The sequence below is a fragment of the Pteropus vampyrus genome, unplaced genomic scaffold, assembly GCF_000151845.1.
Source record: "Pteropus vampyrus isolate Shadow unplaced genomic scaffold, Pvam_2.0 Scaffold2, whole genome shotgun sequence".
Taxonomy (NCBI): domain Eukaryota; kingdom Metazoa; phylum Chordata; class Mammalia; order Chiroptera; family Pteropodidae; genus Pteropus; species Pteropus vampyrus.
The window spans coordinates 18759042-18784589 of NW_011888783.1; the positions used below are offsets into that span (position 1 = coordinate 18759042).

General features: G+C 36.6%; 1 protein-coding gene across 1 annotated transcript in view; it reads right to left on the reverse strand.

Annotated features, from left to right (window-relative positions):
* Nucleotides 1-25548, reverse strand: part of MYO3B (myosin IIIB) — a 355967-nt gene that overhangs the window by 125472 nt on the left and 204947 nt on the right. The window contains exon 25 of the mRNA XM_023528462.1: nt 24550-24755. Within this exon, the coding sequence (XP_023384230.1) occupies nt 24550-24755 (206 nt within the window). The remainder of the gene's footprint in view (nt 1-24549; nt 24756-25548) is intronic.

Here is a 25548-nt window from a genome sequence, read left to right on the forward strand (position 1 = left end):
ACCCCTTGGAAGCTTAAAAATAAACCTAATTTCCTTGTCAAAGGATTTTCCTGCCATTCCTCAGACAAGGCTGATCTGTTATTCTGGAACTACATTTAAATATAGAGCTGTTTTTACTTATTTAAAAAATCACCATAAACATAAAATGTCTTTTCCTCCTGCCAAATATTCCCACATCTTTCTGTTTATGGAAAAATAAACATACCCTATCAGCACTTGAGTCATTTAACTTTGTTTTTGTGCTACAGGATTATTTTACGAGTTGAGATCTAATGCTGAATTTGCTGGAAACATTTGCATTCAGAGATCCTGGGAAAGTTTCCAAGGTTTGGAGTCTCTGTTTCCACCTTGGAGGAGGAGGGGCAGTGCTCTCAGAACCCCTGAATGGTGGCCAGGACCACGCTAGATCATGTAGCCGAGCCTAGGAACCTGCTCAAAGATGTCTTCTGGAGCTAAGTGGGAGGAAGGATAGCCAGGAGTCGGGCTTAGGCCTGTCTTGGTGGTTCATGGCATCAGCACAGATACTTCAGCCCCGACTTCTCCGGGATAGTAGTTTTAGTCATAGCTTCCGCCAGAGCAAAAAGACTATGTTCTGGGGTTTGTGGAGGATGATAGCAATAGATGGCAAATTTGTAGGGTCTGACTGCCTTGGGAAAGCTGAGCACAGATAGCTTAAGGTATAACAGTCGGTGGTAAACTAGGACTTCCTGCACTTTTTCCACTGGGCCTGACCATTTAAATCATGGGCTCCCTTGGCTTTAATAAGCCTTGGCTTGCTCATGATGACTACTCAGTACTATTGGTGATGAAGTATTTAAAGAGAACCTAATGAATGACGAGCACTGTCAGGGATATAAAAGGAACGTAAGATAATGTCTTTGCTTTCCAATCAAGGATTTATACTTTTTTAGTCATCTGAGGATGATTCTTAGCAATTTCTAATTTCTAAATAGGCAGAATATATTCTGAACTAACATAAATATCAGAACTTAACTTTGACTTTTAGTCTTTCGACCAAAATCTCTTACCTTATTGTGATGATAATATTCATATCTGGCTTAGCCCAGAAACAGATGGGTAACAGCACTGCAAAAAGGTGAAGTTTTCAAAAAATACTAAACAAACATACAAGTGATATGTTTATAGTAACCAAGTCAGAGAAGTATAATGTGTTTCCTCCATGGATTAATTTAGGATTTTAGCAGTTTCCATGATTTAAAAAAAAAAAAAAAAAGCACTTTCCTGAGCTCCTGTGTGCTTTAGAGTAAGGATGAAACCAAAAGGAACCAAAATAAAAAATCTGCCATCAAGGGGCATCTTTTTGGGGGAGATCCATTCCATGTTCTACCCCCTTCCTGAAGCAGCTTTAATAAATTAAATGAACAGGAGATACGCAACAACAAAATTAGTGTAGAGGTTTGTCTTGAGGGTCTAGGCACTTGAGAGAAGTGCAAAGACCAGTTCTGCTTTGAGCTGCCTCTCATAAGTAGAATTCATCTCACAGATTGGAGCCTGAACTCTGAGTTAAGAGTGAAAAGATCTCTGTCTCTAACCATGTGTAAATCACTTACCTCTCTGTACCTAAATTCCCACAGGTGGCAATAGAAAACAGATAGGCGATTCTTAACTTTTGAATGGAGAGTGGTCAAGACTCTATGAAAATCTGATAAAAGCTATACATATTCCTTCTTAGAAAAATGCTCTTAAGGCAATACATTGCATACAATGTTAAGGGATCCATGTAACTCCTGATGGTCCTCCAAGGGCCTGAGAGAGCCTTTCCTGCTTCAGAAATCTATAGAAGGTGATACATTTCCCAAGGTCTCATCTTATAAAGCATATAAGCTATCAAATTGGTAAATATCCAGTTTAAAACTATCTCTATGGAAAAATTTTATTTTATTTTCTGCTTAAAATGTTTTGTTGTATGAAATGCAGGCTCCTCAAGAAAGAGTTTTTAAATATAGCAGGCAAAGTAGTTTATAAAATCTTAGTAAAAACTTTCAGATCACTAATTTTTTTTAAGAATTGATATGAATCTGCCTAATCACTTTAATTTTTGATGCAAGGGGGAAAAACAAAAGAAAGTAAAGTTAAATACTACTTCTTACCAGAAAAGAAAAGATTGATAAATTTTCCTACCTAAAAATAAACATTTTTCCACATTAATTTTTTTTTGAAAATTTAAGAATTGGTCTCTTTTAGCATCATTGTCTGTTTAGATATAGTGATTTTTTTTTTGTTCATATTACAATTCATTCTCTATTGAGTCCCTAACAAAATATTATTGTTTGGAATGTACATGTATCCTCCAGAAAATCAATTTTAGTGATTTTCTTAGGCTGACGTTCAAAACCTATTTGATCTATTTAATTTGAAGAATAGTACCTTTAAGGCAGAAAAGGGCTTTTACTTCTCCTCATTTCTCTTTTCTTGAGCTCTTCAGTACAGGTTGAAAAAGTCGTTAGTAAGACAGAGTAAAAGAAACAAAGACTTCGTTAAACACACCAAAGTCGTCCTGTGAGACCTGGTCCATATCGGCAAAAAGAAGGCCTTTTGGTCTCGTTCATGCTTCATTCAGAAGAATGTAAGGGGGGTATGTCTAAAAACTTGGATTGACCAAACATTGTCCTGCCAGAACAGAGCCAGGCCAAAGCCTATCAGGTCCCCCAAGAACTTCTACGCTTCTCCCAGAAGGAGTGAGACCTTGAAGAGAAGGCAAAGAGGTAGAAAAGACTGAAGGGACTATGGACAAAGAGTGAAGAAGGAAGGTGCACCTGGGCTCTATTCAAGATGGGCTCTTTCTCTACTGAAAGGAAACTTACACTTGACCAATCAGACTTTAGTGCCTATCACATGTTTGTAGACAATGCAACCAAAGCAGCTACAGCATGTAGAGCAGCACTAAGAGAGAGGTAAAGAGAGGGAGAGAGGGAGGGAGTAGGAAGGGAGAAAGAGAGAGAGAGAGAGAGAGAGAGAGAGAGATACTCTGGAGGTCTTGTGGAGGGTTCTCTTAGGTATTCAGCAGAGTACTGTTTGGTACATACATGAGAAAAAACTACTCACAGTCAAGGCTGGGGAAAGAACCATCTGGAAAGATTAGAGGGAATAGTGCCTAATGCTCATACAGGGCTGGGAATAATGCCTATTTCTACCAGCCAGACTAGCTAATCTCATAATTTATAGGATCATGAACAGAGTACTCAGAAGGGTCTTACTGCAGTAGGCAGAAAATATTACTCCTAAGCATGACTCTGCTTCTACCTAACAGATCTTAAAAAAATATAAAGGATAAAAGTTTCCAAGTAATTTAATTTCATCCAGAACAAAACACAAAGATATTTATAGAGATACAAAAAATGTCCAGCACCGAACAATATAAAATTGATGTCTGCTATCCAGTCAAAGATTATCAGACATGCAGAAAAATACGATGCATAACAAGGAGAAAAATCAATTACTTAAAATTGATTAATAAGTGACATAGATAATGAAATTAATAGAGGACATTAAAAGTTATTTAACTGTATTCTATATGTTCAAAAGTTAAATAAGGACACAGAAGATATTTTTAAAAGACCTAACTAGAACTTTTAGAAATAAAAACTACAATGTCTGAGATAAAAAAATATATATACAGAATAGGATTAGTAGCAGTTGAGACATTGCAGGAAAAAAAATATTACTGAACTAGAAGACATGACAATAGAAACTACATAAACTGAAACACAGAGAAAAAAAGAATTTAAAAAATAAAAATAGCATCAGTGAATTGTGGGACAACTTGAAGTAGTCTCAATACATGTAATTGTATTGAGCCCCCAAAAAGGAGAAAAAAGAAGAGGACAGAAAAAATATTTGAAAAAATAATGGCCAAAAATTTTTCAAATTTGATGAAAATAATAAACTAACTTTATTAGAAGCTCAATAAAGTCCAAGCACACACTCACACATCAAAAAACAAAACTTGAAGAAAACTACCAAAGGGTACCATAGTCAAATTGCTCAAGAGCAGTCATAAAGAGAAAATCTTAAAAGCAACCAGAAAAAAAAAAGGCAAGTTACAGAGAAACAAAGATAAATGTGAGAGTAGAATTCTCAACAGAAACAATGCAAATTAAAAGACAGTGGAGCAAAATCTTTAAAGTGCTGAAAGAAAAAGAATTCTATACCCAGTGAAAATTTTTTTCAAAAAAGGGTTTTTCAGACATATAAAATCTGAAAGAATTCATCACCAGATGACTTGTGTTATAAGAAATGTTAAATGAAGTCCTTTATAATGAAGGAAAATAACACCGGATGGAAATAAGGACCTATATAAAGGAAAGAAGAGTACCAGATGGTAACTATGATAATAAATATATGACTTTTTTTTATTATTTAAATCTTTAAAATATATACTTGACTGTTTAAATACAAATAACAATGTATTGTGGAGTTTATTACATGTAGATAAGTGAAATGTATGACAACATAACATAAACAGCAGTAGCATACAGTAACTAACAACAGTAGCATAAAGGCCAGGAGAAGAGAAATTAAAATAAACTATTATAAGATTTTTATACTACCTGTGAAATGATATAATATCACTTGAAGTTTGGTTAAATTAAAGATGTATACCATAAATCATAAAGCAAGCCTTTTAAATAATAAAATAAAGAGCTATAGTCAATAGGTTTACAAAGGAGATAAAATAAAATTATACAAAATACTCAATAAATCCAAAAGAATTAGAAGAAGAAATTGAGGGAACAAAGAATAGTTGAAGCTAATAGAAAACAAATAACAAAATGATAGATCGTACCATATGAATAATAATGTTAAATGTAAATGGTCAAAACACCTCAATTTAAAGGCAGGAATTTTCAGACGATTAAAAAGCAAAGTACACCCATGTGCTGCTTATAAAAAATGCAGAAATATAAAAATAAAGTAAGTTAAGCATAAAAGAAAAAGATATACAATACAAACACTAGTGAAATTAAAACTGAACTAGCTATATTAATATCAAAGTAGATTTCAGAGCAAAAAAATATATATTATGAGATAAAGAAGTTTATCTCATAGTGATAAGGAGATCAATTCATCAAAAGAATCTAAAAATCCTAAGCATTTTTGCACCTAATAACACAGCTTAAAAATACATGAAACTACAACTACAAAGAGAAATAGATAAATCCACAATTATAGTCAGAGATTTCAATACCCTCTCCCAGTAATTAATAGAAGTAGGCAAAAAAATCATCAAGGATATAGAAGTCGTGAAGAACCAACTTGACCTAATGAACATTTATAGAACATTCCAGCTAACAACAGACTACTTATATTCTTTTCAATTGCATATGAAACATTTATTACTATAGACCATATTCTGAGCCATAAAACATAACAATAATTTTCAAGTAACACAAAATATGTTATCTGATCACAATGGAATTAAATTAGAAATTCACAACAAGAAGATATGTGGAAAATTCCCAAATATTTATGAACAGACTACTAAATAATCTATAAGTCAAAGAAGAAATCAAGAGAGGAATTAAAAAGTACGTCTGATTGAATGACAAAGAAAACATAACCTGTCAAAATTTGTGGGATACTGCTAAAGTAGTACTAAGAAATTTATATCCTTAGACACCTATAATAGAAAAGAAATATGGTCTCAGATACATGACCTCATCCTCTACCGTAAGTTAGAAAAAGAGCAAGTTAAACATAAAGTAAGCAGAAGAAAGGAAACGATAAAAATCATAGTGAAAAATAATTGAAATAGACAAACAATAAAGGAAATTAAAAACTGGTTCTTTGAGAAGGTTAATTAAATTGGTAAACCTCTAGTCATACAGATCAGGTAAAAATAAATTTACAAAAAGATATAAATTCTCAATATCAGGTATGAAATTAGTGATATGCTATAGATTCTACAGAATATTGTGAATGCCTTTATGATGGCATAAAGTCATTATGATGACTTTAACCAGATGAAAGAGAAAAAGCATATGATTTTAATAAATGAGAAAAAGCATTTGACAGAATCCAATATCCAACCCTATTTAAAAAAATAAAACTTTTCAACAGCCTCATTCTAAAGGGAACTTCCTCAACCCGATTTTTAAAAAAGTATCTACAAAAAACTACAGCTAACATCATATTTAACGGTAAAAGACTGAATGCTATCTCCCTAAGATTAGGAACAAGTCATGGATGTCCACTATTCAACACTGCGCCAGAAGTTATAGCCAGTGAAATAAGATGAAAGAAATAAAAGGCATCTATATGAGAAAGGAATAAGAATTGTCTTAATTTGAAGATGACACAATTATTTATCTAGAAAATCCAATGAAATCTGCAAAAAAAAACTACTAGCACTAATAAGTTAGTTTAGCAAGGTTGTATTTCTATATACTAGTAATAAACAATTTAAAATTGAAATTAAAAAAATATATATCATTTATAATAACATTTAAAAATGTGAAATACATAAAGATTAATTTGACAATAAATATGCAAGACTTGTACACTAAAGACTACAAACATTGGCTAAGAAAAATTAAAGACCTAAGTAAATGTAGAGAGATGCCATTACTGGTCAGAAGAATTAATAGTCAATGTGTCAGTAAAGCAAATTATCCTCAACAATGTGAGTGGGCCTCATCCAAACAGTTAAAGCCTTAAGAAAAAAGATTTCGGTCCCCTGAAGAGAAAGGAATTCTATCTCCAGACTGCCTCTGGTCATAAAACTACATCAATTTCTGCTGGAATTACTACTCTGCCAGTTTGTGAATCTGCTGTACAGATTTCTGATTTACCAGCCCCCACAATCACATGAGCCAGTTCCTTTAAATCAATTTCTCCCTCCCTCCCTCTCTTTCTACACACACATACTCTCTCTCTCTCTCTCAATCTCTCTCTCTCTCTCTCTCTCTCTCTCTCTCTCTCTCTCCATTATTCTGTATTTCTGGAGAATCCTAATACAGTTCTCTTTTGCTGTCACTTAGACACCACTGAGTGGAGACTGAGCCAACCCTGGTGACAAACTTCCTATAATGTTGCTAAAGGCAGAGGCAAGTCCTGTGCAAAACTATGAGTTGGTAGAAAATTGTTGTTTAGTAACTTCTTTTCCTCTCTATCATGTTTTCTCCCTCGTCAGTGAACTTCCCAGGTTTTCCACAGATTTTGGACTTCTATACTACACACTGAGGGGGTGAGGACATCCCGATCCAGCTGTTCCTCTTCATGTTCACAAACAGATCTTTCCTGTCCTGTGTCAAAATGCCCTGTGTCCATGCATTGCTGCTGGGCCATCTGGGTAAGGGGTTGGCTGAGTCCTCTAATAAACATTTAGATCCTGAAGGAAATGTAGAATCATCAATAAAATTCTTGGTTTGTATAGAGAAGAAAGCGAGAGAGAAGGCAACTGGCTCAGTCAAAACTGTTAAGTAGAAGACTTAGTTAAGTAGAAGGCTTGTGGCTTATCCAGGTCTTCCAATTCCAAGTTCAGGCTTCTTTACACTCATCTAAACATTCATCTACTCCTAGCTCTTACTGTATACACTGATAGTATCTTTGACCCTCTAACAGGGACCTTTGATCCTCCAGCACTTTCCAGCTTGTTGGAACTCGTGAGTGTCTATAATGATCTGGAATATTGGCTTTTGACTTAAGGGAAGTGTTGATTTCCTATATCAGAATACCAGCTGTCAGACACTCCTTAACACATTTGTAAGGGATCCAAACAATATTCTATTTGGACTAGCGTATCAGCAAGGCATTGGTGTTTCAATGGAAAATTACATACATTGTCTTTAGCATATCCTTCTGGGTTATCAGATGCTGGCCCTGTTCATCTTCTCTGAGCTATTCTGCAACTCTTTCTAAATTGTAGCTAACTGATAGGTACATAAATTCTGTCTAGTCTGGTGATGATTTTAATTGCCTTCCTCCCTGCTGTGGAAGAAAACAGTTTTGTCTCCATTTGCAGTTCATTTCAACATTCCTTTTACTTCATATAAGCCTGTGCTGTTTTGACTTTTCCTTTGAACCAATTATAACATCTGCTTGGTTCCCTCATATCATATAAATACAATAAATTCTTTAAACATATTCATCTTTATATCTGTATGTGACTCATGATTTTACCTTCTTTTGAAAATTATTTTTTAACAAGAAGAAGAAAGAAGTACAAAAATTCAAGCTGTAGAGCTTTGATCCAAAGTATAAATGTGTGGGCAGGTCAAGGCAGAAAGTCCTCACACTTAGGTAGAAGCAGTGCTAGCAAGCAGTCCTAAAAGGTCTAGTGGACTCAGAAATACTGCCACTTTTCTATTTATAACCTTTGAAGTGGAAATATTGTCTAATGTAATATGTTCATGTTGGAGTTTACGAAAAAAGTCAGACTTTTTTCAAAAGTGATCACACCAATTTACAGTAGAGTATGAAAGTCCTGTTACTCTCTATCCACATCAGTCCAAGGAATTGTCAGACTTACTGATGATGGTTAAAATAGGTGTAAAATGATATTTAATTGCACTTTTAGTTTGCATTTCCTTAATTACTAATGAGGCTGAACTTTTCAATGAAGGCTTCTGACAATGACACCTTCTGACAATGGACAATATACACAACGAATTTCATTTCTCTAGTTTTTCTTAATGATTATCCACATTCCTGGACGGAGAGAGGGAAGAGGAGAGAGTTCAGAGTCATCCATTTTAGACAAAAAAAAAAAAAAAAAAAAGTATTAGCATTGTAGATTGCTTACATTTTTGTAACCCTTGACATTTTTAATTTGCACTTCTCATCTTGGTCATTCTGCTCCTGCATTTTTACATCACTTGGGACGGATTTGCATCTTTTAAAGATGCTTTTGAAATCCCAATCTATAATCTCTGCTTTGATTCATCCCTCCAGTCTGAGTTTTGTACTCGGAGGTATGCAAAACATCTGTACTGCTAAATGTAGATTTGCACAGCCCTAAGTCAATAGTGAGATTTTTTTTTAAAAAAAGATTAATTAAATAGGCAAACATTTTTAAAACCCTTAAGCAGATACTTTGCTTGAGGATACATCATTCATTCTGTATAGTTTTAGGGTTTTAGTATAATCATGTTGTTCCCACTCATCGCTTTCTAAATTAAATTGGCTTTTCATCTCCATTCTACTCATTTTTTTTTTCATTAAGTAGAATTTTATTTAGGACCTACTGATGTGCCAGGTACTGATGGAAGCGCCGAAATGACATGAGTGAGCAAGACAGATAATATCCCTGCCCTCTTAAATAGAAGTTTTATATGACACAGGAGCCTTCACAAGAAAATGAAGACCAGAGGAAGTGATTAAACCTGAGTGTTTTCATGGTAGGTTTGATGAAGAGTAGAGAGTCATGGAAAGAGGTGATGGGACAAAGAGTATGAGGTAAGTATAGCAAACTGGGGGAAACTTAGCAAGGCCTGCTGGTTCATATTTCTCTCTGTACCTTTTTCTTTGGAGATAAGAATGTTCCTTTCCTTCGGATATAGGGAAGCTGCCTCTCACAAGAGGTTTTATGACTTGCTTCAGGAGAAGGTCGGAAACTCCTTCCTGCACATGCCATTTCTCAAATTCCTCTGGCTTTAAATATTCAATATGCCAAGGTGTCATATTTTGAGGTTATGTGTCCTAAATCTCGTTAGTCTCTTAAACTATCATGTGCAGACCATCTGCATCAGATCTACCTAGAGATTTCATAAAAGATGTGGATTCCTGGGCCACTCTCTAGCCACAGAACCAAAATTTCTGCAATTAGAGCTCAGGAATCTCTATTTTAATAAACTCTTGTGGTGGTTTTGATGCATTGTAGAGTTTGTGAACCCTTGACTTAGGAGAACATGATAATTGACTGCCATCAGATGGAGAAGGGAGCAGGTTTGTTCTCTGAAGCCCAGAGGGTAGAACTGGAGTAGATGTATAGAAGCTTCTGAAGGATGGTTTTGGTCAAGGTTAGGAAGAAAATGGCTTTGATCAGACATCTAAAAATATAGACTGGCCAGCCTCAGGAGCCAGAGAGTAAATGCCTACACCCTGGAACTGTTCAATGGGAAGTGGATTGACAAGGTCAAGAACGTTGCTGAAGAAATCTACTTTTAGTAGGTAGTTGAACTGGATGACTCTTTAAGACTCTTCCTAACAAAGATGCTATGTTGACTTGCCCCTTGGCCTAAAGACACACACACCACTGAATCAGAAACTCTAGGGGTGGGATTCAACAATTTGTGTTTTAACAAGCCCTCCAGGAGATTCTCATGCATGAAGAACCACTGACTAAGAGAAACAGAATCTCGGGGAAGTAAAGAGACTTGCCTACAGTGACAGTCTAAGAAAAAAAAAACTGGTTCCCATGTCTCACCAACATCTTTTCTCTTCGTTAGGCACAAATGACCTTCTGGAGCACATCGTTTTCTCTTGGAAAGGTCAATTGTTCAAAATCTACCCTAAAGATATTCTCACACACATTTAATATTTAGGATTGCTTATTGAGCATTGCTAAACTATTGGACATGTCAATATCTAATAGTAGAAGAATGGCTAAATGAATATCACTGATCTCAATGAAATTTCTTAAAAGAAATGTATTAGAGCTATGAAAAAACATGGATTTATCTCTAGCACATATTGTTAAACAGAAAAGCAAATGGTATAAAATGTGTGATTCAAGGTAAGCTAAAAATACAGGTTTTTTTTTTTCCTCTCTCAATCTGTGTGTGTATGCGTTTGTGTGCATGTGTATCCTGAAAGGGTAAAAATACCAAAATAACAGTGGCTCCTCTAGAGAGAAGCCCTGATGGAGGCAGGATGCTAGGAAATGGAATTAGGGATGCAGAAAGAAAGACTTTAGTAATATTTAGTAATATTAAATATATGTAATACTTAAAAATTTCAGAGAAAAGGATATTCATACATTAATTTTTGCAAATAAAAATTAATTTTAAACATTAGGTAAAATTGTTATGATTTAATTACGATGGGCTCAAATCCTGGTCAAAAAATCATGTAGCTACTAATTTGATTAACATCACTTGCTTCTAAGAAGAACTGTCCCCAGAGTGTTAACCCTTTTCTTATTTTAAAATATTCCTTGAAAGACCCTCAGTCTACATCAGTGACCACCCAGACTATCTACTCAGATACCCAAAATACAGGACAATTATCTGAACAATGCAATCCATATAAATAATTTTCTCTTATGCAGATAATAGAGGGAACTGAGCTATTTTGGCTTGGACAATTTGATAACGACCCCCAATTGCCCATTTCCCTTTAGTATGTATAAAAATCCAGATTTAGTTTATTAAGTTCTTTCTCATATTTACTATAAGTGCCTTTAATTTTTTTCTCTTCTTGTTTGGCCTTCAGTAAAGACAGAACAGCTGGCCACCATCTGCTACCAAAAAAAAAAAAAAGTCATTATATCCATTATATCCTTAGAAGACTCTTAAATTTGGGCCTTGGGATAAGAAATCGTGTTGATCTATATTAGACAGTGGAAATCCTGAGATTGTAAATTCCTTATAAGTCAGTATTACTCACTATAGCACTCAACACACACAATAGGCGCTTAATAAATGTTTCTGAGGCTGCTACTGCTGCCTGCTCATAAGCTTTCAATGGGAGGTCTTCTAAGGAAAGAAAGTAAATGGGAATTAGAGTTTGAGGCTGAATCTATTCACACATTAATTTGTAATAGAAAGTTAAACTTTAAAGTGATTATTCTATTTTACAACTAGCAAAATTATCAATGTATTTTATTCTGGTTGAATTCTACAGATTGACTTCTCAATGAACACTGGATGCGTCCAATGGTCTCATATACATATTTTGAGAAGGGCCTTGAAAACAAAAAAAACCCTAATTCAAAACCCGAACCCAACAAACAACAACCGGGGGAATTTTAAACCAAGTCCCCCAATTGGAAAAACGGAAAAAATTCAATGGGTTGGGGGGCCAATAACAAAACCTAAGGAAAAAAAGAAAAAAGGAAAACAACAACAAGAAAACCGCCAAAAACCAAGGGGCAAAAAAAGCCCCCCCCCAACCTCCTCTCTTCCTTTCTTTGACAAAAATTTATTTTTCTTTTCTCCAACCCAAACTGGTATAAAAAAGTAGCTAGTCATCTTTTCTCCGAGTCATCTCTAATCCATGATGCTTAGGGGTAGGCAGATATTTACTGTAAAGCGAATGGAACATACTAGAACATTAATGGCTAAGAGGTCAACTGTGGGTCAGCTGACGGACTGGGCAGTGGTTTACTAGAGTGCCATGTTGAGGGGAATTCTACAGCTGGGCTCTGAAGAAAATTTGCTTGAGGACCAGCTCTGCAGCCGGGGGTGGGAGTCAGGTGGCACTCATATGGCATCACTGTGCCAGGAGGTTTCCTCACATTCTCTTCCTCTCCCTCTTTTTTTTCTTTTTTCTTCATTACTTCTCTCATTCTTTTTTTTTTTCTTCTGACTCATAGTTATCATTATCTAACATAAGTTAATCCCACTAAAATTTGTTTTAAGGACTCTCCAAGTAGGGACACAGAGTTTTTGTTCAGTCATTGATTTTCATAGAGTAAGCTGGGCAGCCAATCCAAAGGTCCAGAGTGGCTGCCTTCTCAACTGCGTTGATACTGTCTAACATTCTCATAACATCTTTCTTCTTGTTTTCCTTTGTTATATCTTCTTGCACTGTTTCCATTGCTCCCTGTGTTTCTATTTCTACGTGGGTGCTTCCCTATAACTGAATTAGTTCATGAGGATGCTGACAGTACAGACATTAGGAAAATCAGGAAAGATAGTACAGACTTATTATTATCACCACCACTTAAAATCTTTGGAGAATAGTGTGATTGATATTACCTTCTGTAACCATTTTGCGTATCACCACTACAAATTTCAGGCTGAATTTGCAGAGCTGTCAACTACAGAAATAATTTTTCTGCTACCTGAAAAGGTGAAAGACAGCTGTCAGCAGTGTGGACACCATGAGAAAGGCAGGACCTTAAAAGAATGAGTTTGGGGATTTTGAATCATCTATAGCCATAGGCAAGTTGGGGAGGATCCTCAGCTCAGGCAAGGCCAAGTTGAACCCACCTTGTCCCTAAAGAAGGAGGGAGGTGGTCACAGAAATTCTCTCCAGTCGACAACAACCCACAGAGACTGATACTGCCAACTCCTAGATATGACACCTGGAAGAAGCTACTTTACCTCTCTGGCCTCAGCCTCCTCTGTGAAATGGGAAAGTTGGACCAAGCCATCTTTTAGAGTCTTTCAACAATATCGTAGAAGGCTTTTTTAAGAATGTTTTTTGTTTACTGCACCAAGGTTATAACAATGGTTATGTAAGAGTTAAGAGAGAAACTAAGTTATTTAAGGTCTCACCTATGTAAAAGGCATCAACACACACACACACACACACACACACACACACGCATGCACACACGCACACACACACACACACAGAGTTGGGGAGGAGTGAGCAACTCACTCCCTCAAGTAAACAGAGAAAAATGGGCAGAAATGACAGTATACAAGGACAGTAGTTGTTAGAGATCTCTCCCAGAGAATGTCACCACTCAACTGTTGCTCCTACATGGAGACTGTTCACATAAGCATGAAATGTATTTTACTTACAGTGTTGAAGTTGTCTGCTATCCTAAGTATTATCTCTTAACATGTCCCTCACTACCGTGTAAACCAATTTGCAGGGAATTGAGGATTCTGTTTACTTTGCTGCAGATACACTAGCTTATCTGAATGGCATATTAAGATTTATTTTATGGCAGGCTCTCATCAATGTTGTTACAGGTAAAAGGAAAAGAAATCCAGAATGTCCTGTGAGAGATAAGGCATGGCATTGCCATCCTAGCTCCTGGAAGATTTACATTTCCTTATTCACTGCTGACTACCCAGAGAAAAAAATAGAAGCTTTATTCTTTGAAAATTGAAATTTAGATTCCAAGCTTTCCTAAGATGTTTTGACTCTTCTATGATGCTGATATTTCTCTTACCTCCCGTCTTATGAGTGAGTACTGACCTTGGGGCTCTGTAAGAGATTGTCAGGGACCCTGTCCTTGTAGCTGAAATTTTCACAGTGATAACTAATGATATTCAGTTCACTTTGTAAGAACTAAAAGAAATTGTTGCAGGCTTAAAACTGCCAATGCACCTTTCTATGGTGATGGAATGAAAGGATCCCCAGTATTTTGCCTGCTTCTACTCCTGTACTTCTGCACTTGCTAATTCTTAAGCTACTATCCTGAGAAAGGAAGAAGCTGAATAGCAAGGAAGAAGAAATGAGTGGGTTGTGAGAAACTGAAAGTATTTATTTATTAAAATTCACTCAGCCCCTTAGTCATTTAGTTACTCCCTCATTGAATTAATAAACATTAGATTTCTTTTCTATGATAAACATAATTAGTGACTTTTCCATTTATATCCCACTTCTTCGTGTCTAACTGAACACCAGCTTTCCTTCTGGTGACAATGTGCCTAGCCTCAGTCCTAGGTATGTGAAATGGCTTCTGGGAAAATGTTTTCTTGCCTAATAAAAGTGGGTCAAATGTGACTGGCTTGGCCATTCATTGTGCCCCTTTCTTCCTGCCTAGAATGCAGGCATGTTGCCTAGAGAGGCAGCAGTCACCTTGTGACCATGAGACTAGAAGCCAACTCCCACACAAAGGATGGAGAAAAGAATACAACGAGGCCAGCAGGTATTCAGGGCCTTAATGACCTCATTGAACAGCTAAAAACTAACATTAAAGTAAATTTAAAGTGAACATTAAAAATAGCTTACCTCTAAATTTTTGTGAGAATCAAACAAACCTATTTGCCAGTTGTTCTCAATTTGGGCAATTTTGCCCCCCAGGGCACATTTAGCAATATCTGGAGATATTTTTTATTGTCACAAGTTGAAGGTGGGAGGTTATTGGTATCTTAATAGGTAGAAGCCAAGGATGCTGCTATATACCTTACAAGGCACAGGTGTAGACTTCCACGACAAAAAATTATATGGTCCAAAATGTCAGCAGTGGTGAGATAGAGAAACCCTGGCTTGAGCCACTAAAAATACTTGTTTATTATTCATAGTCAAATGCATTTCTGACTGATAGTTTCCCTCATTCAGGAAACACTGAACATACACCATTGTCCTGATACCATACCATGTGGGACGCTGGGGATATAAAAATGAGTAAGGTCCATGCTATTCCCTCAGAATTCCACACTCTAGTAGGGTAGGCAGAAATGTTAGGGTAAAAATAAAAGTATATGCTCTAAAACAAAGATATAAACATCCAATTGTGGGAATACAGAGGATGGAGTGACTACCAGCAGTGGGGCGTCCAGGCAGGCTTCAGAAAGAAGGTGCCTGGGCTGGAGGTTGAAAGGTGGGGAGGAGACGACCACATAAAGACTTTCCACCAGAGAAAAGAGGAGGTGCAAAGGTTAAGCACTGCGTAACCATTGTACATGGGCCCGGAGGGTCCAAGGTCAGGCTGACAGCAGTCTAGGGTATGTGAGGGAGAATGGTAGGGGAAAAAAATGAGAATAATTGGTTGGTGACAATTACAGAAAGCTTTGCCTGCTGAGCTAAAGGCTTTGGATTTTATCCTATAGGTAATGAGAAGCAGGCACAGATTTTTATTCATGAGAGTCACATAATCATCTTTAAATTTTAACATAACTCTGGTGGCAGTGTAAAGAATCATGTAGAGTAAGCAGGCTAGTGTTAGGAAGACACATTCAGAGGCCAGGCAAAGATTCAGTTGAGAGACTATCATTAGTATTCTGAAGTATAGCAGTGACTAGTCAAAAGTAGAGAATGAATGTTTAGGATGTTCTGTGCCATATGTTCTTTTGTGATTATAATACACATTTTCTATTAATCCAAAGATAACTAAATGCAAGAGTGTGCCTTCTCTATCTTTGTGTTCTCAATACTTGTACAGAGTTTGCCATATTGGGAGGTCCTCATTACACATTTTGCTTGATAACAAAGAGGATATGTTGATGGTGAGGAACTGAGGAGCCCTGTGGGTTGGTGGGTAATAAGATGTGCATATCTGCCTCCTAGGTTCATCCAGGAATCACTCTGGATAGAGCCTAAAGAAGTACGAATTCAAGAGTCGAACTCCAAATATGAAAGACTTGAAATTAAAGGTCAACTCTAAGAACATCTGAATGTCTAGGGTCAATCCAGACCCTCCCCTGGCAAGAATATCTGGATCTCAAAGGATTGCTCTAGAAACCAAGAAATCAATTGGTCAACTCTGGAGATGCCCACAGGGAGGAGTTTTGTGGGTCTTCTCAGTTAGAGTATAGATAGATAAAAGCAGCAAAAATAAAGCTCCTTTGTTGAGGGGGCAAGGGGATAGAATCATTTGTTCCACATTTGTTGAACACCTACTATGTGGCAGGCACTCTATTAGAGATGTAGATACACGCATAAAGGTAGAAGTGTATAAATGGCTTTTTAGGAGATATTTCTTAAGGCACTTTGATTCTTCACAAATGTTAAGAAGCAATGATTGTGTCCATAATCCTTGGCATTCACAAGGCTTCTCTGTAGCTGCAAGAGATCCTGCTACTACTTGGAAGGTGGTAATAAAATGAGATAACTGATTCACAAAAAAAGTCACACCAGAACCAACATGCCTAACAAATGTATTTCCTTTGAAAGATCACTCCTTCCCCAATTTCTTGGGAGATTACATGAATGTTCTATTGCCACAAACATTTCAGGGATTTATTTTTAGAATCGATATCTGAGCTTCCATTTTAAAATGAGCCTCGAAGTTGGTAAATTTTTGTTTTGTATATATGTTAATTTTTAGAAATAGTTGAGATTAATTTAGACCAAATTCTAATATAAAAGATGGTCAGTGTGGGTGTACCTATAAGCCAAATGAAATATTTGTGTGCTTAGGTCTGAAAGAAGCTCCAAATAAAAATATTTTGAGTAACAGCATGGTTTATTAGAATAAATGTATGGTTTCTGAAACTGCTGAGAGGATTGTCTTCACCCTCAGTGAATATGAAAAACTAGTATCCATTCCATTAAACCACACTTTTAGACACAAGTTCTTCTATGCAATTGTGAGTTCTTTCTGCCACTGCCAAGGAATTCTATATGTTTACAATCCTTCATTTCATTTTAATTACAAAGGGAAACATAAAAAAAAATAATCAGGAATATTAAACCATTGAAAGGGAAGATCTTAAAGAATATTTAAGGTGTTATGCCCATTAGGCAGATCTCAAATAGTCCCAGGACTATGATATACAAAATCCCACATGAAAGAGATGTGTTCTTTCTTAGTTAGAAATTCCCTGCATTATGGTATGCAAAACTATGATGTCCTGGGTCAGGGGAGTAAAAATAATCTTTAAAGAAAATTGGACATGAATTATAAAAAATATGATCTACATTAAAAAACTTATTTTTTATATTTTTAATTTTTTTGTATCTTAATTTTATTCATTTGTATTTTAAACAGGTAATGCACTCAAAGAATGGCTGGATAAAGATGGTATATTGAACCCATACATTTACTTATTCTCCCTTCTGAAATCCAAGTAGAATGACAGCAAGAGAATTTTTTTATAAAAGAGTTTAAATGCTTTGTGAAGATAAAGAGAAAGGAAGAAAGAAGATAAGCACAAAATTTTGGTAACAAGAAGGCAGATGAAAAAATGATAACGAATTTAGCAGACCTGAGAAAGCTGAATCCAAACCATAATGGGGAAAGATGAGAAGCATTTTGATTTATGGCAAAGGACACAACTAACTCCAAAGACTCAGAAATCAACAGCCCAGGAACCGCTGAGAGTTTGAATGAAGAAAGAATTAAAACAAAAGAATTTCTTAAAAGTTAATTAAGAAGCAGTCATACTCTCAGATTTTCTTCCCCAACCCTATAGGTAGGCTTTCTAGAATAGAAGGTTTTTGCCTAAAATCACCCAGAGCTGAGTAGTACTGAACCAAAAGCAGAGGGAGTAAATGAACACTTATATGTAGCTGGATCTAGATAGAAGGTTGGCTATTACAATCTTTTTGAGGGCAAATATCAGTCTTTTTATTGAATAAAAATTATAAAATTTTTATAATTCATTTGGGTAAGTGGCCATATGATGCTCTGTTTGAGCTATTGTGGCCAGTGAGAATGTCACAGGAATGCCATGGAGTCCATAACTCTGCCTAAAGGGTAAATCTGATTCAGCTTTGACCCCATTTAGGACTTTATACTTACTGCTAAAAGGTATGGGGGGGCTTCTTTTTATTGCTCTGAAGAGGCAGAAAGCAACAAGTTGCTTCAGAACCCAAAGACAGTTAGTTGGTCAACAACTACTGCAGAGATTGTACAGAAAGAAGGAAAAACTGCAGACTCATAGAATTAGAAAGAAGCTTTTGTCAAGAGAATAATAGATCATGGTGAGTATGAAAGGGAAGAAGCAGCCTTACTGCGCAAAGTAATTATTAAAGAATATACTTAAAGGACAAATAGAAGCTGGGGCGGGGTGGGTATAAGAAAGGAAAGTGGAATCCAGCACAATCTTATGTGGGACAAAAACATCATGACCCACAATGATTAAGATCAGAGAAAAATGTCAAATGCAAGAAGATGAATTCAAACTGGGCCAGAATCGACTGCGAGTTTTCCCTAATTCCTTAGCGAAGTAGATCTGGAAAGTGTTTTCAGAAAACCACTGAGTAGCATAGCTACGTTTCAAAAACCAAAAACCCCAAGAAACAAAAAGCCAACTATGCTTAGGTTAACTATACTAAACTGTATATAGTTCTTATCCCAAAGTTAACATTGTTATTGTCAACAAAATTTTTATTCTTCTTAGAAATTCTAAATTAAAGACTTCCTCTAGGTAAATAGCTAGATCTTCCTGCACTGTTACAGTAGATTCCAGGGAATGGAATGGTCAAAAAGAGTGGGCAATGGATGCCTATTGATTTAGCCTATCCATCTTCTTCTTCTTTTAACTGAGTCCCACAGACCATGGTCCTAGTGGGGCTGACTCTATCCTCTGGCAATTGACTGAAGACCCTGATAAAATTCTTCTGGGCACAGTTATTGGTTTTAGTATGGGCATGAGACTTAAGCTGGGACAGCCAGAGAGTTCCTTGTATGGAAATGCTCAGGAACTTACTTGCTGCTGTTGTTGCTAAGCCTATAGGATGCTTCCAATAGGAGCTTCCGGGGAACATCTTTGCCAACATGTGAGAAAGAATTGCCTAGCTGACAAGAAAGTCAAGAAAGAGAAAAAACAAAGCTGATTTAAAATAGACAATGGCTGTTGAATTGTACACTTGAAACTTCTTGGATTTTGTTGATCAATGTCACCTCAATAATTTTAACTTAAAAAAAAAAAACTTAAGAAAAAAAGATAATGGCTTTGTAAAATTGCTTGATGCCCTGGATCCAGAGATATTTTTGGATTTCTTAGTTATTGAAAGGCAATATACATCCCCTTTTAAATTTTGCTTCAACTTGTTTGAGTTGAATTTTAGTGACTTATTGAAAGATTCCTGACTAATACACCAAGGAAGTGGCCTGCTTTTACAGGCTATTGCTTTAATAAGGCATACTTTGTGCTGTTTTAGGAAGTTCTAAATGGTCCTGTTTTTTCTGGAGCTGAGAGGTGGGGAGATGAGAGAGAAGAGGCTGGAAAGCAGGAGCCAGAGCAGGGAATTTTCCTTGTCCTATTAAGCTTGTTTCTTTTGGGGGAGGGGGGAAATCAATGTTTATTGTAGAGAGAATGAGGCAAATTTGTTTAAATGTCACCCTTGTAATGTTTTAAATTCTAATAATAGTATTTTCAGGCTAGGTTTAGAGGCTTTTTATCATCTTATTTATGGTTTCTTAACTTTTCTTGATAAAGAGCTACTAAAATCTTATTACCGGAAATCTTATGCTCTAACAACCTAGATTCTACTTTACAATGCAAGTTAAAGTTAACCTCAACAAATCCAGCTTTATACCTGTCATGTACTTCAAAACAGCAAGGACCAGAGTCAGTCAGGAGATGGTAAAAGACTATAGTGATGAAAGAGAATGAGTAAGAGTTTGTATCAATTCGATAAACGTTTATTAAACATCTAATTTGTGTCAGGCACTGTGCTGGACAGTGCAGATATAAAGTTGGCTGAAAAATATCCTTGCCTCCCAGGTGGTTAATATCAAGGTAAGAGATAGGCAGGCAGATAGATGCTACCAATGAAGTTCATCAGAGGAGCTCCTCACCCAAACTGAGAAGTCAAGGAGTGTTGCAAGAAGAAAATGCCTATTCAAAATCCCAAGGAATGAGCAGGGGTTAGCCTGGTTAAGTCAGACCACAGAGGACTTAGGGAAGGGGGATTCAGGCAACTCAGCATAAGCAAAGGCACAGAAGCATAGAATGGCATGGGGTGTTTATGGAGCTCCACATAGTGTGGTTTTTGCTGGAGTGTGGGCTGAGAGGTGGGAAGATAACAGAAAAGAGACTGGAAAGATGGGAAGGGGCCAGATCAGGGAGACCCCCCTGTATGAGGCAGAGGACTAAAGCTCGGCCAGTGGAGGTTTATATGATTATTTCAAATAAGGATTGTAATCAAGGAAGCAACATGTTGAGATAGGAATTTTAGGTAAATCATATTCTGGTGGCTCACTGAAGAACAGAATAGGCCAGAGGTCCATTTAGTAAGCTATGTGGAGCTTGTGGGCAAAAGAGCTTTACAAAGCTTAGAATAAATATAGATCAATAGAATAGAACTAAGAACTTAGAAATAATTTATGACCAATTTATGGTTGGTTGATTTTTAACAAGCATGCCAAGATAATTCAGAGGAAAGAATAGTCTCTTCAACAAATAGTTCTGGAAAAGCTGGATATCTATATACAAAAGTTGGACTCCTACCACACATCATATATAAAAATAAACTCAAAATGGACTGTAGAGGTAAATATAAGAGCTGAACTACAAAACTCATAAAAGAATACATAGGAATAAATTTTCATGTCCTCAAATTAAGCAATGGTTTCTTAGATATGACGCCATAAGCATAACCAACAAAAGAAAACATGGTATAATTAAACTTCATCAAAATTAAAAGCTTCTGTGCTTCAAAGAACATTATTAAGAAATTGAAATGACAACCCACAGAATGGGTCAAAATATTTGCAAATCATATATATGATAAGCAGCTAGTATCCAGAATATACAAAAATCAACAGTTAAATAAGCAAAGGACTTGAATAGACATTTTTCCAAAGGAAATATACAAATGACCACTAAGCATATGAAAAGATGCTCAGTTTAGATAGTGGTAATGGTTGCACGTCTCTGTCAATATACTGAAACCATTGAACTGTACATTTTTAAAGGGTGATTTTTATCATATATGAATTATATTTCAATTAAGCTGCTGTTAAATACTACTACTACTACTACTACTACTACTACTACTACTGCTGCTGCTGCTGCTGCTGCTGCTACTACTACTAGACATTGAGAGAAATGTGTGATTAATAAAGCCTTAAGACAAGGATGGGAAATTCCCAAGGGACTCTTGTTGAGAAACTTCAAAGGTAAAGTTGGCAGAGCCTGGTGATGGACTGTTTGAAGGAAGTGAGAAGACAAGACAAAGGTGACACCTAAATTTCTGGAGGAGAGGAAGTGGAGGAAGAGAAGGGAGAATGAGATGAAGGAGATACCAGGGCACCATGGCTCTCATGCCATCGTGAGAAGTGGAAGCTGCTGATGAAAGAGTTTCATTATGTTCAACAGACATTGATTTAACAACTGTTATGAATCGGGTCCTGAGAGATGTGGGCCTTTCTGGAAGACTTAGAGGCCAAGTAAGACTTAGGAAGCTGCATATAACCCCTGAAAATATTCAGGATACAGGCTCCGTGTCTTCCTGCCTTCTTAACATACAGACAAAGAAACATATTTTACAGAAATGTTAGGTTATTTGCCAAATATTATGCTCAAAAGGAGACTAGAAATCTGATCTCCTTACTAAAGTGCATTATTTACTATAATAGTTTAATAAACAAACTGTAACACTTTGACTGAATGTACTGTCCTATCCTTTAAACATTTGCCAGAACGCATCCCAACACATGCAGTCATATGTGTTTGCCCCAGTGTAGACCTTCTGTCAGACCATGCTTCAGAGCCAAATGACCATGAAGCCATGAGCATTCATAATCATTTTCTGCGATACCCCTCAACAGTATAACCCTTTCCTTGAAGACTCCATGAATGAAAAATTTAAAGGGGATTTCCAAGTCACTTAGCCAGAAAATTCAAAGATGATGGGGCAAGGAAGTATTTTAGGTTTGGCCAAGTCTGCAGACTTGGGTGACTCGGGGAAGTCCTTCTCCATTCTGGAACAGACAACATAATCCCTCAAACACTGCCTTTCAGGTGTGCACATCAGGATTTCAATCCTGAATGCCAGAAAATACAAAAAGGTAAAGAATAACATTAAACAAGCATTTATCTTTTATTTACCTCCACCTGATAAACCTTGAATAGCTCTGCTCTCTGTCTTTGTTTTGTCTGCATATTTCCTGCTAAGAGTTTACAAAATAGCACCCCTGAACAGGAAGATAAGAGGTGCACCTATTTGTTGAATAACATCAAGGGAGAAAACTGCTAACTCATCCATTTTGTTGTTAAGTTACTCAAAAGGATCAAAACACCAATTAACTTGCTGGCTCAGAAATCTTTGATACTCTCAGATTTACTGACATTTTGAAACTCTTGTTCACACTTGCCTAATGGTTTTCTGATTACGAACAAAGAAGTGCCAATCTGTTTAGCATTTGACCTGTTTTCTTAAATATTTTTATGTATTCAACACTTAGTGGCTAAAAATATTTGACTAGTAACATTCATGTGCTAAAATAGTCTATTTTTTTTTTCTCGTTCTACCTCCAAATTTGAAAGAAAAAAAGAGGCTCAAAGACACTTCTTTTTTAAAGCCATTTCGTTCTTATTTTAAATTTAAAAGCTCTCATCGCGGGGATTATTTTTTCCCCTTTCTTCTCTATGGAGTGTAGTGACATTTGGAATACTTGATGGAGCAGTTTATCACATTATGACTCACCCTTCCCAAAGAAGAATTTGGAAAAATGACCTCAGAAAGGAGGTAAGAAGAAATAAAAGATGGCTGATAGGGTGTGACAGATTTTATAATAGATTTTAATTTTCCTCTCTGGATATCCTCAGACAACTGTGCTTCTCAGAGGTGTTTTTTTGTTGTTGTTGTTATTACGGTCCTTTACTTCTTCACAGAAAGTTTTGTGAACATTTGTCCGTAATCATATGCATATACAAGGTATGCCTACGGCAGCTGTGCAAAAAGAAATGGCATTTCTTCCGGAGGTAAAAACAATTTCTGGGTCTAAAAAGCTCCACAACAATTTATTTCAACAAAGATTGAGTAAATGCAATGAATTGAGGAGATTAAAAGTGTGGATGCCGAAGCCAGATTATCTGGGTTCAAATTTTGACTCTATCATTTATATACTTGGGACCTTGGGAAAGTCACTTGATTTCTTTCTGCCCCTCAATTTCCTCATCTGTAAAATGGGGATAATAATTTGAACGAAAAGGAGGTTCTATAATGAATCCGACAAGCCCACGACCAAAATTAACCTCACAGGATGAACTGATTATAAATTCCTAACTGGATAGATCATGGCAGGTAGCTATACCCTTATGAAAGGTTTATCTTTGCCTTAAGCCAGCCCTATTCATTGTGCTCCTGCATCAGGTTAACACATTTTTAAACACCAGAAGTAATTCTTTTTTCCAGACCCCTCAGAGGCATAACCACCCTCAAGGGAGCACATAATCTTATTAACTATCTTGTAATCCAATCATGGAGATTTCCTTGACTTTCTCCCACCTTCATGTAATCTTTCTTACATTCCCTTCTTAATTCCAGATATATAAAAAGAATTGAAAAACTGTCATTCCCTGGAGCAACTAGGATCTTGCTTCCTGGCATGTTGTCAGTTTGGCTCAAATAAACTTTATAAAAATCCTTTATAGTCGACAATAACAGAGCCTAGATTACAGGGTTGTTCTATGGATCAAATGAGATTATTCGCTTAGAACATTTTAGGTGCTATGTAAATATTAGCTATTGTATTATATCATGCCACTGTTTTAGCCTGGGTGCATTCATGTTTGCCAGAATCTTGGCCCATTTATAGAGAGATACTTTCATCATACCAATTAAATATCTAGAGATTTTTAAAACTAAGGATATATAACCTATAAATATCTATGGACATTTTTATTTTTAAAATGTGATCAGAAGGAAATTTAATCTGTCCTCCAGATCACTGCAATTTAGTTGGAGCACAATAAAAATGCAACATTTGAGCAAGTAAATGTTAGCTGGTAAGTGGCCAATAACATGTTTGGAGGCAAGCAGGCAGTGGGAGCAACCCCAGGGGACACAGATGGCCACAGCAGAGCTATATTTAACATAATATATTTCTCAAGATGCCAGCCTGACCTTTTCACAAACTCTTCAAAGGGGATGCGGTGGGAATACCCCTGCCGGCGGATGCTGACTGTCTCCAGGATCCCCGTGGAGCGAAGCTGGGCCAGCACTCTCTCTTGAGAGAACTTCAGGGCCTCTCGGTCATCATTGGGTTTAATGCAGCGCACAAAGTGGGGCTGTCCAACCACCATTTTGGAGAGCAGATCCATCAGAGAATACTATCAAGGGAAAAACACACATGAAATGAAGCTACCATGAACATAATGGATAACTGCAACGCAGGCTTCCAGGGGCCTCCAGAGCACTTTGTTGGCTTGTAAATAACTCATGGACCTTTTTTGAGGCTGAACAAGAAACCAGCAATAGATGATAATATAAGTTCTGATGAGTATTTATGAATGCTTGCGGATTCAAAAGCATTCTTTCAACATCACCTAGTATCAGGCAATGCCCTCATGTGCCAGAAACTTATGTGCCTAAGAACATGCTTAGGTTCACCAGAACTAGTTCCTCTCTGGTATTCCAAGATGATACCCCTCAACTGTATTTGTAATTTAAAATGTCCAGCTTTTAGGGAAGGAGTTAGTTGCTTCTTCAGCCAAAGAACTATCAGAAAGTCTAAGAGAATCTTACTGATACCTGGTAGAGAAAAACAAAGAGGGCAAAGGAAACAAGAAAATTGGAGGAAAGAAGATTATAATAAAGATTAACTAGCGCATGCTGAGTGGCTGGCATGAGGCTCTCACAGAGAGAAAGCACATGGAAAAGCAGAGGGGTGCCTGTGCAGGAGACGTCTCAGCTGTTCCTTGGTGGCATCCACTTTTGGAGTTCCTCTTTTGGACACACCTTCAGGAGCAATTATAAACCACCCAAGAAATCAGTTCATTATTTCATAATCACACCTTCCACTGATCCAAAATGGTATTGCCTAGTTTGCCAACACATCTTATTTCTTGGATTTAGCATTTGGGACCAGTATTTAGCATGGGTATATTTCTGAAAAACTATAAG